This window comes from Panicum virgatum, chromosome 8K (genome assembly GCF_016808335.1).
Source record: "Panicum virgatum strain AP13 chromosome 8K, P.virgatum_v5, whole genome shotgun sequence".
Taxonomy (NCBI): domain Eukaryota; kingdom Viridiplantae; phylum Streptophyta; class Magnoliopsida; order Poales; family Poaceae; genus Panicum; species Panicum virgatum.
Genome location: NC_053143.1, coordinates 13,986,771 through 14,003,468, shown reverse-complemented (window position 1 = coordinate 14,003,468; position 16,698 = coordinate 13,986,771). Strand labels below are relative to the sequence as shown.

The 16,698-nt window shown below is 45.0% G+C and overlaps 2 protein-coding genes across 3 annotated transcripts; one reads left to right on the top strand and one right to left on the bottom strand.

Annotated features, from left to right (window-relative positions):
• Nucleotides 1-10,529: 10,529 nt before the first annotated feature.
• On the top strand, nt 10,530-13,243 carry LOC120644005. Of its 2 annotated transcripts, XM_039920535.1 has the most exons (5): nt 10,530-10,746; nt 11,099-11,195; nt 11,840-12,074; nt 12,152-12,348; nt 12,432-13,243. In XM_039920535.1, exons 1-5 carry the CDS (start codon nt 10,712-10,714, stop codon nt 13,116-13,118), a joined length of 1,251 nt encoding a protein of 416 aa, XP_039776469.1. In that variant the 5' UTR covers nt 10,530-10,711; the 3' UTR covers nt 13,119-13,243. The 2 variants fall into 2 exon arrangements, with proteins under 2 accessions (XP_039776469.1, XP_039776470.1); XM_039920536.1 differs by lacking the exon at nt 10,530-10,746 and having other exon boundaries at nt 10,753-11,268; nt 11,839-12,074.
• A 322-nt stretch (nt 13,244-13,565) lies between these two features.
• Nucleotides 13,566-14,961, bottom strand: LOC120645477 (putative nuclease HARBI1). The gene is made up of 2 exons (XM_039922261.1): nt 14,723-14,961; nt 13,566-14,631 (listed from the first exon to the last, which is right to left on the bottom strand). The coding sequence occupies exons 1-2, from the start codon at nt 14,959-14,961 to the stop codon at nt 13,566-13,568; spliced, it is 1,305 nt and encodes a 434-aa protein (XP_039778195.1).
• Between the last annotated feature and the right edge of the window lie 1,737 nt (nt 14,962-16,698).

Sequence of the window (16,698 nt, the reverse complement as noted above, 5' to 3'; positions counted from 1 at the left end):
CAAGCAGTTATGGCCAAAACATTGAAGGGTGTGCACTCTGAAAATTTCTGGACAGCACGCAGCGCCAAAAGTGAAACGGGCATAACTCCCTCGTTTGGACTCGGTTTAAGATGAATGACCACTCGTTGGAAAGGTAATTTCATAAAAATTTCAATAGATCTATATTTTGGTATATGTTCTGTTGAGTATACAGGAGATATTCCACGAAGAAGCGGCGGGAGCAACGAGATGAGAACCAGATAGAGAAGATAACGATGACAACAATGAAGGGGAGCTTGGGCGATGCTTTCATCAAGCGTACATGATAAAATTCAGAGGCTTGGAGTAGAGGAAGAATCCCAATGATATTGGCAAATGAAGGTACAAGCGGTCGACTTTCGACAAACGAAGATATTGCAAACAAACCACGACGGATTACAAGAGCGCAACATTCAACACATGGAGACGTGAGAAGAAAACCACGACGGACCACGAAGAGTGCATCAAGATGATATCTCGCACAAAGCACCACAACTCCAATGAGTATGAAAAAGCTCCGAGGCTAAGGTATACATTGAATTCTCAAGCTTCTGTTGGTTTTGTTGATAATCTTTAAAAATCTCATGCTCGAACTGATAGTCGGAATGAAAGTTTAAATTCTATGCCTTGTTCTTTTGATGATAGGCTAGAGTTTCTTGAGAATGTTGATTTCATGCTTAAAGAACCTCTGCCTAATAATGAGCTTCGCGCTATGCAAGAAACACATGCTGCATTTAATTACACCATGCCTTGTTGATGAAATTTAATTGAGGATGTGATTATGTTGCATATATTTTCAAATAATTGCAAATTTCGATCTTGCTTTGCACTTGGTCAAGCTCATGACCCTAAAAGAGCACATGTCGGGAGAAGTCCCGAATTTCACTAACCATGCAGGACATGAAACTCAAATGATGAGGAAGAAAACCGTGCCCAAAATTTTGAACGGTATCATCAACATCTTCAAGTTTCAAGAACGACGTCGCTAAGCCTCATCAATTTTGTGCAAAAGTCCAGAGATTTACAATACAAGAAAGTTGAATATTCAGGATCTCCATCAAGTCCTCAGTTCAACGCATCCATGATCGATACAATTGAAGACCCACGGGAGGAGCTATGTCTCAAACATCGGAGATGCACGTGCTAAAATCAGTACAGGGCAGATTGCAGTGACGGGGAAAAAAGGGCATAACTCCCTCAATTGGAATGAGTTTTGGGCAAATGAAGACTTGTTGGAAAGAAGATTTCGTGCGCCTTGCATTGGACCAATTGGTTGGCGCAACTCCCAATCTGTACAAAGAGGAAAATCCGTGAAAAGAAAGGTAGCGACGAAGGACAACCAAGAAGGAGGTGACGATGATGTGAGAGACGATTGGACAAATTTTCCATTAAGCGTGATTGATCATGTTCAACATGTGAAGTGGAATAAGAGCTGCATGGAACACCTTCACCTCTTGCATGAAGGACCATGGCTTCGCATCAATTTGAATGTAAGAAAGTCGAGCTCTATGACTTTAAAAGAAGCGCTTTGCGGGAGGCAACCCGATCTTTTATTTTATATATATTAATATGGCCGTCTACATTGCACTCTTTAATCGGAATATCAAGTAACATTGTACCATTGCTCTAACAAAAACCACAACTTCATGTTGTTAATTCTAAATGTTATTGAGGGAGGACTTTGTTATTTGATCTTGGGAAACTTGTAGACCTTTTTGTGTGCCTATTAGTGTTTAGAGTCTTTTTATTTGTGTCCTTTTAGAGGGAAATATGAAGTGTTGCACCACCCTTTGATTCTAAACTTGTGGCTAGTTAACTTAGGCTAACTTTTTGTTTTGTTTTAGACCACCTCATCATGTCATATTATTTTGTTCACCCACCCCGTGTTGCTTTGCATACCATATTGTTCGTCTCACCCTTGCATTGCATTGCACATTGTATTAAAAAAAACTTTTTTCTAAAAACATTGACTAGCCTCGCTTTTGAGATCCTAAAACCCTTAGGAAAACCACTCATAGAGCAATCCTAAAAACCACAGGTTATGTTTTTCTTTCAAAAAAAATCTAACTTTTGTTTCTCTCTAGTTTTTTTAAAAACCACCTTAGATAGAATTTCTATACCCAACACTCTCTCTTCAATATTTTTGTTTTAAGCCAAAAAAAATATAGAAAACCCATAAACCTACTTCTAAAATCTTGTTAGCTCGGTTGCTTGGTTCTTTTCGATAAAAAACATTTTCATTGACAAAAGCCTCACTTCTTATGAAGTGTCGCGAAGGCTTTTTGTCACTCTTAACAATTGTTTTTGAATAAGCTAGTTGCAGAACAACATCGAAAGGTCCTTTCAACCTTGCTAACACTTGTTTTTGCTAACTTTGCATTTGCACTTTGCATCCATTACATTGTTCATGCCACAAGTTGAGTCTAGGGATGCTTGGTTTGTTGGCATTTGTCTCTACTTCCGACCATCACCCCGGGGGTAGTGTGTGCACTTGATTGTTTTGCAGGCATGACAAAGCGTTCCCATGAATTCGTGATCAAAGAAGAAATCAAATTCGTCAACATCTCCAAAGTTCAAGAGCAAGCCCCGCTGTTTTCATCAAATTTTGCATATGGACAGAGATGTACAAGGAAGAAAAAGTTGATATTCAGAAGCTCCATGAAATTCCCGTTCCAATGCATCCAAGATCAATGAATTTGAAGACCCGTACAAGGAGATATGGCAAGAATATTGAATGTTGCGTGTTCTGAAATTCGTCGAGACAGATTGCAGCGCTGGGACGAAATAGACATAACTCTCTTGTTCGGAATCAATTTTGGGCGAATGAGGACTCGTTGGAAAGGAAAATTCGTGCACTTTGCAATGGAGCAATGTTTCAGTACATGTTCTATTCTGGAAATTGAAAGAAAAAATCGTGAAGATGAGGCAGCAATGGGACAACGAGGAATTGAAGGAGGTGACGACGATGTGAAGCAATGATTGGGACCATGACTTAGTACAAGAAGAAGTTGAAAGAAATTGAGACAACCAAGGTGAAGACACATTGAAGATGATATTCATACACATGAGGGAAGGACTTCAAGAATTACAAGATGGACCATCTTCTCCTTCCACGCCTAGCATCATGCTAAGCATGGGGGAGGATTTCGTGGACAAGAAAGAAAGATCTCATGGAGTAAGATAATCACGGTTGCCACAAGATGCTCATGATTCTTCTTCCATGCTTAGCACAATGCTTAAGTATGGGGGAGGCCGCACTACACTTCATTACGAGCATCGAGAAGGACGGTAATTCTTCCTCAACTCTCTCTTTTTCTAAATGCTTGTACACATATGCCTTCAACTATAAATGCAACCTTTGTATATCTCTCCCTATAATAACATGGCTACTAGGAGTACAACCTAGATTTATTTTTGTTTTCAATGAATGATAACCACCATCACTTTGTGCTCACCACATTGATACATTTTGGCAATGCCTTATGCTTATGGAAAAATGATGAAAGTTACTGCTTTGTTTTACCTACGCTATGTTGTATATGACTTGACCATTTTCTCTCAATTAAATGGAATTAAAATGATTAAATACCGGCTCTTTTATTTGTGGAGGTTGAATGACTAAATTCTAGACCCACATATTCTATGTTGCTCTTTGATTTAAGTCTACCGATGACCTTACACCTTGTGTTGTTTAATTTGAAAACTTAATTCCTATGCTATCCACATTTGTGAATCTCTTGCAAAGTTCTACCTACCAAAGCCTATACATACATATTCTTTCATGATGAAACCTTTAGATTGCAAACTTATATTTTGATGAGCTGGATTAAGATTGATTTCTTTGGTATGAGACTAAGAAGCTGGTCATTCTGTTTTTTGTGTAACCTTATTTTTTCTAGCCTACTTATCCATGCATTGTGAGTTTCTACTTCGGGAATTTTGCAAACCTCGCTGGATATCCACCCTAAACCAAAAATATTTTTTTGTGATTACCTCCTTGACCACAACCCAATTTGAGTATGGATTATCATTTCGACGGAATCAAAATAATCAAGGGCACCATATAAATAAAAGTTTTGGGAGACAAGGCTCCCCGGAGATTCAAGAGGTTCTACGAAGAAGAAGGTGAATTTGAGATACTTACCCTAGCTAGTTGGCTCTCCCACTATTCATACTCGAGGACGAGCATTCGTTCAAGCATGGGGGGATGGCTGGGTAAGTATTCTATGTTATCAAAAGTTCTAAGGAACAAAAAGAAAGAAAAATAGAAAAATGAAAAAAAAGGAGAAAAGAAAAGAAAAATGAAAGAAAAAAAAAGAGAAGAATAAAATGCTCCTTAGTTCTTTTTTGCTTCATTAATTTTCCAAGTTACTTTGAAGAATTATTCCATACTCAAATCTTCCAACCATGTGCAATCCGATAACGAGAACTTCATTTGTGTCTCGGGATCATCCATTTGTCACTTGCACATGTCCACCTATCTAAACGTGTGTGTTTCATCTTTCTGCCTCTCCAACATTATTTTCCAATGGCCTTTTTGACTAGTCTCGGTAATTCCATTAGATCTCTCTCTCTTAGTTTGATAATATTTCAAGTATAATGTTTTACTAGGATTATTTTTACCTACCAAGCTCCACATAAGCTTTCCACTTTTATATATGAATAGAATAGGTTGAAGACAATCTAATGTAGGCTTGAGCGACTTGATTAGATGAGTGTTTCCATGATCTTTTGCAAGAGAACCTCACTTATGTTTGATATTCATTCTTTTGAAAACTCTTCACGATGAAACAAGGTAAAGGTTTGAAGTTCGCTTAAGTTTGAGAGCATTGCATTTATTTATTATTGTGGCTTGTTCTTTAATTGCTAGTCTATCTTTCATAATGAAAAAGTAGCCGGTCACAACATGAACTTAAATGCTAAATACTTGAGAGAGAAATATATCTTGTTATGTATGACTAAGTGCGGAGAGGACATTGAGGGGCAACGCTGATTTCTTTATAAGCAATGCCCCTGGACTTACTCGAGGACGAGCAAGGTTTAAGCATGGGGGGAATGTTGGCGCTCCTTAAGTACCCATTTTATCCCTTGTTTATCCTTGATAATGACATGAATTTAATATCAAAATCACTAACCGTCCTAACCCCGGCCTAATTATTGGTCATTTTCACACTTGCACATATATTTTTGGAGGAACTTCATTTTTGCAGGTTTTTGGCCTATTTTGGAACATGAAATGACGAGGCTCGTGATCGAGCGCCAACACAAAGAAAGACGAAGGCCAAAGCCCAAAGGAAGGACCAAAGCCCATGTTGATTCGAAGCCAATTCATGCACATCCATCCTCCAAGAGAGCCCAAAGGACCGAGCCCACAAAGATGAGATCAAGATACTTCGGGATTAAGCAAAGCAAATGAAGATTTAAGGAAGGATTCCCTATCCTATCCTTTCCTCGAAGATATCTCCAAGATAACGACGTCCAAAGGGGTGCAATTGTGAAGGACATAAACTCTAGAAGATGTGAGGAGTCTACACACGAAAGATGAGACCGAGGCGGGCCCGAAAGGGGGTAGGCCGGCCGGCCTAGGCCCATGAGGCCGGCCGGCCTAGCCGTTTCCGAGGCGGTTCGGCCTCCCCTTCGACCGGTGGCTTCCTCGGCTTATAAATAGCTCGCACCTTATTCAACTCGGGGCATCCATCCACCCAGAACTCGACGAAAACCTAGGGCCAAGACCGGAGGGAGAGAACGGCCGCCGCAAGTCTTCGAAGTTGTCTAGGAGATGGCTTAGGCCGCCCCTAGCCACCATGGCCTCCCTGCGTGGTTGTGCCATGGTGGAATTCATGAGCTAGTTGGAGTCGTCAATGGTATGTACTCGGTAGTGAAGATCCAAACGAATCTATTATGTGAGTAATGATAATCATGTCTTCCGAATTTAGCGACCATGTTCTCTCTTTCGATTTCATTCTTTTCTTTGGGTTTGCTTCATCCTAGATCTATTATCGAGATAGATCGCTTAGCAGATCTTGTAGTCATGGTGGCTAGAGGTTCATGGCTGAACTACCAACGGGGGTTCGACTTGCTTCAGGGTGCTTTCGTCCAAAGGGGGGCGTCGTGATAGGGCGTTGCTTTAAGTAGATGGGGTATCGAAGGATCGGATTGGAGATTTTGGGTTTAAAGATGTCATTGATTGAGATGCATGATTTATTTTCTCGTTAGCTTGAACTACAACTAGATGACAATAGGCCTTGTCATGTCTTTGGTTTTGCTATGGTTACGCCTATGTTCATGGATGAGATCAACCTTTACACAACACTCATATCTATTAAAGGTTACACTATATGTGCAATTCATGCTTCATGTTAGGATATATCCATTAGATTAGATGGAAAACCTTGGGTAGTTCTTTGTCGATCCACGGATTGATAAACCTTGGGGGAATACTCTAAGGGAAAAGCTACACGATCTCGTGCGCTTGCGGTATATAAATTAGGGCGCTAAGGAGCGTCAACAGAGACAAGAGGGCCCAGTGCCAGGTTGGCCGACCAAGAGGTCGGCCGACCTTTGGCCACCGCCTTTTGCCCCCAAATTTGGACATGTGACTGATGAGTGGGCCCTTAGGTCAGTTCTTGGTGACTTGGCGCGAAACTATGTCGGTTGCATGCCCTAGTGGGTCCATGGATCTTCTTGCTCGCGTCTGATTGGTCGAGGTGGAATTGCTTCGGATTGATGACGTGTCACGCGTGTGGGCTGGGTCTCCTTCTTGTGTGAGCTGCCAAACAAGCCCATTTTGTCCCCTGGGCTTGCTTGTGCTTGGCCTAGGAATTTAGGCCTTGGATAATATGCTTGTTACATGCAGTTTTGACCCAAATTCACCTGCACACATTCTCAGACTAGCATCTGTGGAATTCGTCAAATAATCATCCTATGCTAACATTTATTCCATCTGATGCTCGACTTTTGCACGATAGTTGACGGTCAAAATGGGCCGTTAGTGACCGTCAACATTGACCGTTCCATCTGTTTCTTCTTCTTCTGAGTAGCTCCTTGCTTCTCATATTTGGCCAAGAGTTCCTTAAAACTCGGCCTCATCTTGCTTTTGGAGGAACTCTCAGATTCACTGGACGCACCAGTCAGACCGGTCTGAATACCGGTCAGACCGGTTGGCTTGTCGCTGGTCTTTTCTTTCTTGTCTTGCCCCCTAGCCGAACTTGATTGTTGTCAGCCATATCATTTGAAACATGTTCAATATCAGGGACAATTTTATCAATAGAACTAACCGATGTTTCTTCAATAGTTGGCTTTTCTTTATCTTGTGTCAAATCTGAATTTTTATTCAATCGTCCATCTTTTTTGACACGATAGATTTGCTTGATCACCTTGTGTTTTCTTTTCTGCACAAGCCGAACAACAATCAAGGTGATGGCTCACTAATTGCCAGTTCCCTATAAGTAATATAATTTGGGCGCAAATACGGAGGAAGAGACGGCATATATGAATTATGAAACCATGGTGCAGAAGAATAATGTAAACTCAAATCAGCACCCCATGGCATATTCATAGGGAATCCATGTGACGGAAACGGCATTGACATAGGAGCATAATTCCATTGCCAATTCTGATTATAGAATTTCTGTTTTGGAATAAACTTTGGTTGTTTGGAATTTTTAGCTCGACTAGCATGTTTGATATCCTTTTGTTTTGAGGATTTAGCCAGAAGTTCTTATTTGGCTTCGGTTTTTCCTTTTCATGCTTATGACGGCTCTTGGATTCAACAGTTTCCAAACACCAATCTCAGGTTTCTTGGATTTAACCATCTTTGGTTTTGATTTATTTTGCAAAACCCTAGATGAGGCGGTTAGACCGGTTGGAGAACCGGTCAGACCGGTTGTGATACAACTGGTGCCTTTGCCTTTGTTTTGTTGCCCCCGAGCGTAGAAGTACTTGAACTAGTTTATGTGTACTTGCTAGGGGAATTTGGTTTGACTAATTCGGCTTGAGACTGCCGAATTGCATCTTGATCAGCAACATCAGGCACACTTTTGCAAGGATTATTAGCCGGCTCTTCAATAGCCGACTTTTGAATAGCAGGAACTAGAACTGAACTATCTTTTTGATCGAGCAAATACTAGACAAGTTCAGATAGAGCATCGGATAAAGTACCTGAAGATTGTACCTCTTTTAATAAATCAATGGTGGATGGTGGTGTCCACTCCTTTATCTTGATGATGCCTTCTTCGGTTTTACAGTAACAGGATAGAAGCAATCTTTCATCCGCCCAATTACATTCTCGCTGATACTTCTCAAGTAGTTCCTCATGTGACGATATATTGCTAGGGTTTGACGGATCTGCCATGATAGCCAGATTTTCGTCCCCAGCGGAGTCACCAATTTGTGTTGACGCCTTTTCTGGTCAACACTCGAACGCACTAGATCACGTGGCGCGAGGAGGGGCTCCTTGCAGCGCCTCCCGTCGGGGCAAACATGCGTAGGGTTGCCCTAGGCTCGGCAGGCCAGCTAGGGCATCCTCAAACACCATGGAGACGAGAGAAGAACAGCATGTCGAGATTGGAAATGCTAGGGTAAAGATAAAAGGTAAAGACAATGAAAAGTAGATGTATTTGATAAGTTCGATTGGGTTGGATCCCCTCAATTGGCCATGACCCTTTATATTTATAGGGAGGGATGGTCTTATCCCATTAGGAGTTGAAACCCTAATTAATTTAGTATCAAAATACAACTCCTAACTTGGACTGGGCTGTCCGGACCGGTCTGACCGCCCTAGCCAATCGGTCTGACCGGTCTGGGTCTGGGTCAAATCTTTCCAAAGTCATAACTCTCTCATCCGAAGTCCAAATTGGACGTTCCATATATGCATTTTGATCGTCTCGACGAGAGCTACACAATGGAAAAGTCAAATTTACATTTTGACAAAGTCACCTTGACCGATCTGACCGATCTATGCATACCGGTCAGACCGGTCTGCACAGCTGTGCCAATTTTGGTCGTCAACAGTAACACCCCACCAGTGCGGGGCTAGGGGGCGGAGCCTGGTCCCGGGGCCACTGGCCCCGACTGGCAGAGGCTGAAGAAATGGCGGAAGAGCTCTACCAAAGGTTGCATGCTGATGAACATCTCGCAGGCATGTGCGAAGAGTGCCAGGGTTAGGACGGTGTTGGGGTCAGGTGCAACACTACTAGAAATTTGGGCTTTTGCAACGCTAAGTAATTGTGGCAATAGGGGCCAAATCATGGAAGTAGATCTCAATTGCCACAACAATAATTGTGTGTTTGCTTCGTTGCAATAGCTATAGTATTTGCCAGGTAATGAAGCATTGCATTAGATAGTAGTTGCAATTACCGATATCATGCCAATAGTATGTTAACATTGCAACAACAAGTGGTAACAATTACAACAAACATGATGGTGGAAATAAAAGTGCGATAACCACCATATTTTTGCAAATGGTGGCAATATAGTATTCTTGCAATGATATATTTTTGTGGTAAAAAAATAACTAGAAGTAAAAAAATATAAAAGTTGCTTCTTGTTGCCTTTGAACCTTGGACCTAAAGGATTACAAATCCTCCTTTACCACTACAATAGAGCAACTTTTGTTGTATATTTTGCTAATAATCTACTCTTATCCTCTCTATTCACCATGAGAGTGAATAAAAACCATTGCAATAGTTAGAAATATTGCAATGCTACTTCACTCGTAGCAATAATAATTTTTTTGTTGCAACCATTTTTTAAAATATTACCACACTAGATTAGTGTGGCAAAACATTCACCTTAATGCAACAACATAAGCTAACGTTGCAATAGATGTTAGCCTATTACAATGAAAGTTGAACATATGGCAATGCAATAAAATTTGTGGCAATGCGACAGATATATTACCACCAATTTTTAAATTGTATTGTGGCAATATCACCTACTTATTGCAACAATTTATATGTTGTTGCAATATTTTTTGTGGCAAAAGCCTATTTTTCTAGTAGTTTGGATGGCATACGCCTCCAACACCGCGACAAAGAATGGCAAGAATGGCGGTACCAGGCCCACCATCAAGAAGGGGACGAAGATGACCACTTCCCCCAAAGCCTCGAGGTGAGGGGAAGGGCGTCCTGGCACGAAGAACGGTGGAGGGGGTTCACGAGCCCCCTCGCCCGCGCCACCGCGCTCGCGCCGACCGTCAATGAGGTGAAGTCCAGGTTGCGGCGGCTGCTCTCCTTGGCGCTATGACGCATCATGACGAGAGCTTGGGCTACTGTAAGCGCCACCGGGTCCCCTTTGCCCTAGACAAACCGGGGGTATGTGGGCTCAAGACGCCATCCTGACCCACCGTCAAGTGGCGGACTGAGGCAGATCACCCGCGCAGGGCACTTAAGACTGACTCCAACCGACTATGCAACGGGCCATGCAAAGGCAAAAAGCCTGGGTCGGGTGCACTGTAGCACGAGGCATCATCTCCAATCGACCATGCATACCGGGCGTGCAAAATGATCCGAGGTGAGAGAAAGTGCAAAATAGCACTCGCTCGGCCGCGAGGCAAAGGACAGTCCTCCAACCGTCGACCCAGGAGAGAGAAGAACAGGCAGTCGCGGGTGCGTTCGGGACTTCGGCCTCCACGCGCGGCGGGACTCCAGGCGGGCGACGATGAAGCGCGTGGCGGAGCTCCTGGCGACCGACGATGAAGGAAGCGGCGGGGGCAAGGTGGTTTGCAAGGTGAGCTCCGCCATTCCCCACCTCGATTCGTTCTTCCGGCGCTAGGGTGTAGGGAGATTTTGGTCGCGCGGTGCAGATCCATGGGATTGGAACCCAACCTGTCTCGATTCGCAGTGCTTCGAACTGATTGGTGTCGGATTTGGTTGATTCGATTGCATTGCTCGGCCATGGTTGCTGTGCCTAGATCTAGCACGCTGTGGGTGGGGGTCCTCACTCCGTGTGTCGGATAACTTGTTTCTCCCTTTGCAGTTGTAGATGACCACCCCTGAGAACACCCTTCAGTACTCCGTGTGTCCGATAACTTGTTTCTCTAATCTATGACACTTTTTTGTTTCCTACTCTCTTATGGCAGAATGGATCGTCGATTCAGCGCATGTGGTGGTAATGGCCAGGCCTTCCAAGTGGGCATGGACAGTGAATTTCAATTGGACCTAGATGTTTCTCCCATGGTACCCTGCAGTACTTGTTTGTTCATTCTTTGTATGTTGAGTGTCTAAACAGGTTTTCATTTTATTTTGGGCAGTTTTGTGCAAGGTTAACCTAACCGGTGGGAACCGGTCCGGTTTGACCGGTTACCGGTCAAACCGGTCCGGTCCGGTTCCGGTTTCGGCCGGTACCCAACCGGCCAAAATTCAAATTTTAAATTTGAATTCAAAAAATGAAAAATTCCCAAAAAATTCCTAAAAATACTTCAAGGTGTGATGAATCTAATGGTGTCAAATTTTCTCAAAAATTCATTCATTTAGTATAGTTTGTGGGAATTTAAAGTTAAATCAAAAAAGAAAAAGAAAAAAAATGGGCCGGCCCATGAAGGCCCACCGATCAAACCGGTCAAACCGGCCGGTAAACCGGTCAAACCGGCCGGTAAACCGGTTGCACGGGAGCTTTTGAATTTCAAACCGGTCAAACCGACCGGTAAACCGGTCAAACCGGCCGGTAAACCGGTCGGAACCGGTTGCATGGGAGTTTTTGAATTTATTTGAATTTAGATTTGAATTCAACCGGTTTCCACCGGTTACCGGCCTAACCGGTCTGGTAAACCGGTACCGGAGGGCGGCGGTTAGGCCGGTCCGGTCGGTTTTTAAAACCCTGGTTTTGTGAGCAAATTCATGAACAGAGCTTTAGTACCCCACCACATGTGCCTATGAGGTCAGGTGATCAAATTGAACCTCCAAATTGTGAAGATATTCAGGAAATTGATGGCGACCAGTTTGCCAACGGCACTGGCAACAAGAGAGGTGTCTCACAACGACGAAAAGCATTCCTGCCTCTAGAGGACAGAGTTATAGTGTCTGGCTGGCTGAACATTTCTACGGATGCAGCCACAGGTATCATCTGGAATACACTTCTATTGACAAGCAGTTTGTGTTTTGACAACTATTTAATTGTTGCTTTCTCATTGCAGGTTCATCTCAGACGGGCAATGCCTTCTATGCAAGGCTGCATCGTTATTTCGTTCAAAATTGTGAGACGGGTAGCAGTAGAACCCAACTGTCTATTCAGTACCGATGGACAACTATACGAAAGGAAGTCAGCAAATTCCAAGCTATCCACTCGGCTATTGTTAGAAGGAATGAAAGTGGCAAGAACGACTATGATAAGGTATGTTCCGATAACTATATGCTGCATGTTCCTGAATTCTATCTACTTGTTCATGAACAATTTTATTTCTATTTTGGGTGCAGATAAAAGATGCTATCAAAGTTTATGAGCAGAAAAAACCTTGGCATTTCGCGCATTGTTGGGAGATTTTGCGGGATGAACCGAAATGGAATGATTATATGTTGGAGTGTAGCAAGTCTAAGCAAACAGAGAAGGATAACCAGGCAACTCAACCCTTGGACACTCCCCCTGCACCAATACCTACTACTGGTGCACCTATTGAACGACCAGAAGGGCGTGATAGCGTGAAGAAACGTCGAACATCAGTAGAAGAGTCCTCATCTAGTGTTGCCGTAGAGATGTTAGAGAAGATACATGTGAGAGGTCAGCAGATGGATGAATTGGAAGCAAAACAGAAGGAGGAGTTGATTGATATCGAACGAGCCAAGTTTGATCTGCAGCAGAAAGCATTGTTCGCGAAGATTGAGCAGGGCAACAAGAAACTTGAGCTCCAGAGGGAGATTTCTCGTGACAAGAAGGAGATTTCTCGGGAACAGATCAAACTTCAAAGGGACATTATGGAGACAACTAGGTTCCAGACAGAAGCCCAAATCATGTTCACTGATCTGAATTCATGGCATCCTGCTGTTCGTTTCTGGATTACCAAGAAGCAGAGGGACATTTTGATCAAGGAAGGTATAAACCCAGATGAAGTTGAGTCCGCTTCTGGTGCTAGTACCCAACACCAAGAGCCATCAGGGGACAACTAGCTTCTGTTAATTCTTTGCTTCTGTTAAAACTGCTGTACTGTATGAAATTATTTGTTTGATTTGGACACCTATTTGTTTGCTTTGAGAAATGTTGTAATGTATGAACTGTTTGCTTGATCTGGACACATATTTGTGTACTTTCTTCATTAGATCTTGGTTCACAAATACATGCTACCATCTACACTACTTGCAGGGAATCATTATCTTGGTTCTCCCAGCAACAAAAGACATCCAGCTGATGTAATTCACAAATACATGCTACCATCTACACTACTTGCAGGGAATCATTATCTTGGTTCTCCCAGCAACAAAAGACATCCAGCTGATGTAATTCACAAATACATGCTACCATCTACACTACTTGCAGGGAATCATTAGATCTTGGTTCTCCCAGCAACAAAAGGCATCCACCTCATGCATACAGAAACAAATACCAACAGGTGCATACTAGTGTCGAGATCGGCGTGCATATGGCCCTAATTCATTGCCTTTTAACATCCAATGATGCTCAATTAGATCTTGTTGCAGGCGGTGGGATGTAAGGCGGTCCTGGATCTTGCGGTATGCGGACATGAAGGCGTTTAGCTCGGCAACATTCCTGTCCCTTCGAATTGGTGGATCATTGGGTTCAGCAAACTCGTCCTCATCCAGCTCCCTGTCTCGCTCGGACTCGATGATCATGTTGTGAAGAATGATACATGCTTGCATAATCGTGTTCATGTCCTGAGCACTCCACAGTCGGCCAGCTTGTTGAATTATCTGGAACTTCGAGTGGAGGACACCGAAACAGCATTCAACATCCTTTCTTGCAGCTTCTTGGGCCTCGGCAAATGCCTTGTCCTTGGGACTGATAGCTTCACTCTTGGTTTTCACAAAGGTCGCCCAATCGGGATATATCTTGTCCGCGAGGTAATACCCCATGTCGTAATTATGGTTGTTCACTGAAAATTCAACTTTGTGAGTTCTTCCATTGGCAAGATCATCAAAAACAGGGGAGCGGTCCAAAACATTGAGATCGTTGCAAGACCCCGGCATTCCGAAAAATGCATGCCAAACTCGCAAGTCCTTGGTTGCAATAGCCTCAAGAACAACAGTCGGTCGGCCCTTCCTTCCAATGTATTGGCCATGCCAGCCTACCGGACAAGATCCCCACTCCCAATGCATGCAATCGATACTTCCAATCATCCCGGGAAAACCTCTAGCTTTATTTTCTTCAAGAATCCGCTTCAACTCAGCCTCTTTAGGTGGTCGTAGGTACTCTTCCTCGAACACGGCAATGACAGTTCTTGCAAACTCCTTAACGCACTCCAAAACAGTGCTCTCGGCCATGGCATAACCGTCATCAAGTGCGTCGGCTATACTTCCATATGCAAGCATTCGCATAGCGACAACACACTTATGCTTTCCATGAAATCCCATTCGGCCAAGACCATCAGGTTTCTGTCGAAAATACTCATTGTTCGCAGCAAGCATTTGGTAGATCATATCGAACAAGCTTCTTTTCATTCGGAAACTGCATCAAGCAAACAACCCAATTATGAAAACAATAGCTACACTACTTGAGCTTCAATTCAACAGAAAGAAGGACATGTCGCTGCTGTTACCGGCGCCGGAACGTGGTGTCGTCGAACAGCGGCTCCAATGCGAAGTAACGTCGAACAAGCTCAGCCCAAGCGCCTTCCCTGTCTCTCCAAAGTACCTTGTGCTCTGGGACCGAACCACCCCATTTCCGATGTTGGCGCGTCGTCGCCAAGACAGCAGCATGAGTAGCTGCGGCTTGCAGGTGGAGCCTCCTCTTGCGCGAACTTGAGAAAAAATCTGAAACTTTGTAGAACGCTGACATGGTGGGGGATTGGGGGAAGAACCTGACGATGCAAACCGAAATGCGAGTGAACTAGTGCAATACAATCACACCGGCTACAGCAATGGAGCGACGGAAGGAGTACCTTCGTTCCCGGAGTGATGGAGAGCGCGCGTGGAGCGTGCGGCGCTGCGCTCCGCCACCTCCGCCACCAACGCGTTGCCCTACCTGCGCGCGTCGATTTGGGGCGGAGGGAAATGTCCCTGCTTTGCCGCCAACAAGTTTCGGTGGGCCAAACAATGTTTTTTGCCTCTCACAATTGGAGGACCGGCAGTGCAAAGCGGGCCGGCAAAATGGCACAGCCATGCAAATGACGAAATGCATAGCCGATATGCCTCGCGCCGATTGGAGTTAGTCTAAGGGAGGAGCCAACGTCGGGGCAATCACCTTTGTGAAGAAGGAAACGCTTGGCGGGGCGATCGATGCACTACCCTGCAGCTGCAGGGTGGAGCCTGAGGGTGGCGTGTCTTCGTTGTAAAACAGCATGATTAGGGGGGGCGTGTTTACAGAGCGACGCCATGACTAGGTTGGGGGAATCTCCCCTCCCTGGTCGTGACTAGGTTGGGGTGGTCCGCACCGCAGCAGCTCCCTGTCACATCAAGGAAACATGGAAGAAAGCAACGACAACCCCGGCACCCAGGAGAGGCCCAGGGAAGGCAAATATCCCGGGATAGCCACCAAGACGTCCCGAGGTCCCTTGAGGTGGGGCCCTGGATGGAGACAGGCCTGTGCTGCAGGCCTGAGCCTTGCCCAGCAGGCAGGCACCACTTGCAGGATGGTGCCCCACATAGTAGTGCTGCGTTCACACTTAAGGTGGTAGGTCTCTCCCCCCCCCCTCCCCCCCAACGACCACGGGGGAGAGCTATAAGTAGAACAGAAGGGCAACGTGTAAAGGGATTGAACACAGGATTCCAATTTGAACTCTCTAGGAGAAGAATTAGACCAAATACAACTCAGAATATACAGGACGTAGGGTCATACGCTTCCGAGCATCCCGAACCTGTCTAATCCCTCTTGTCCACTGACTGTCACATGGATTGGATCCAGCTGTGTGTTACACCCCGAGCCGAATTTCTAAACAGGGTTGTCTCAAATCTTTTCTTGTGGTACTCACCAACCATCAGCCCCTACTCGGGTCCCTAGAGTAGGGAGGAACCCAAATGCCTCCTTCCAGCCCCATCTCCCATGGGTCCCTAGGGAGGCCCCTATTTTTCTTCCTTCTATTTCTCTCCATTGCCTTGCACGTTTCCATCGTCGTCGCCCTCGAGGTCGAGCAGCAGCCCGCCGCCGATGCTGCCCCCGAGCTCGAGCATGCCCACCACCCCCGGAGCTGCAGCACCCCGCCGCTGCCCCCGAGCTCGAGCGCGCCCTCCGCCCCCCGAGCCGCAGCATCCCACGGCTGCTCCCGAGATCGAACGCACCCGCCGGCCCCGGAGCTGCAGCACCCCATCACCATCCTCGAACTCGAGCATCCATGCCGCCGCGGCCGGCATCCCAGAATAGCATGGGCGACCATAACTGAGCTCTTCCACGATCTCGAGATCCTCCGCCAATCGAGCAGGGAAGATCTGACGTGTTGAGCTTGAAATGCGCCGCCGCTGGTTCGAGCTCGGACTGCAATCTCGCCGGGCGACTCAGCTGCAAGCACACCACTTTTCTCTCAATCTTCCACAACAAATGCAGAGCCGGGGCGGGGGAGGAGGAGTGGCGGCGGTGAGA

Bases quoted from the DNA above. Each gene is read 5' to 3' on its own strand.
- LOC120644005 (XM_039920535.1), top strand. From the start codon at position 10,712: ATGAAGGAAGCGGCGGGGGCAAGGTGGTTTGCAAG. The intron at 11,196-11,839 runs GTACCCTGCAGT...TTAAAACCCTGG, and splicing joins ACCTAGATGTTTCTCCCATG to TTTTGTGAGCAAATTCATGA. The intron at 12,075-12,151 runs GTATCATCTGGA...TTCTCATTGCAG, and splicing joins TTCTACGGATGCAGCCACAG to GTTCATCTCAGACGGGCAAT.
- LOC120645477 (XM_039922261.1), bottom strand. From the start codon at position 14,961: ATGTCAGCGTTCTACAAAGTTTCAGATTTTTTCTCAAGTTCGCGCAAG. The intron at 14,632-14,722 runs GTAACAGCAGCG...TGCTTGATGCAG, and splicing joins GACACCACGTTCCGGCGCCG to TTTCCGAATGAAAAGAAGCT.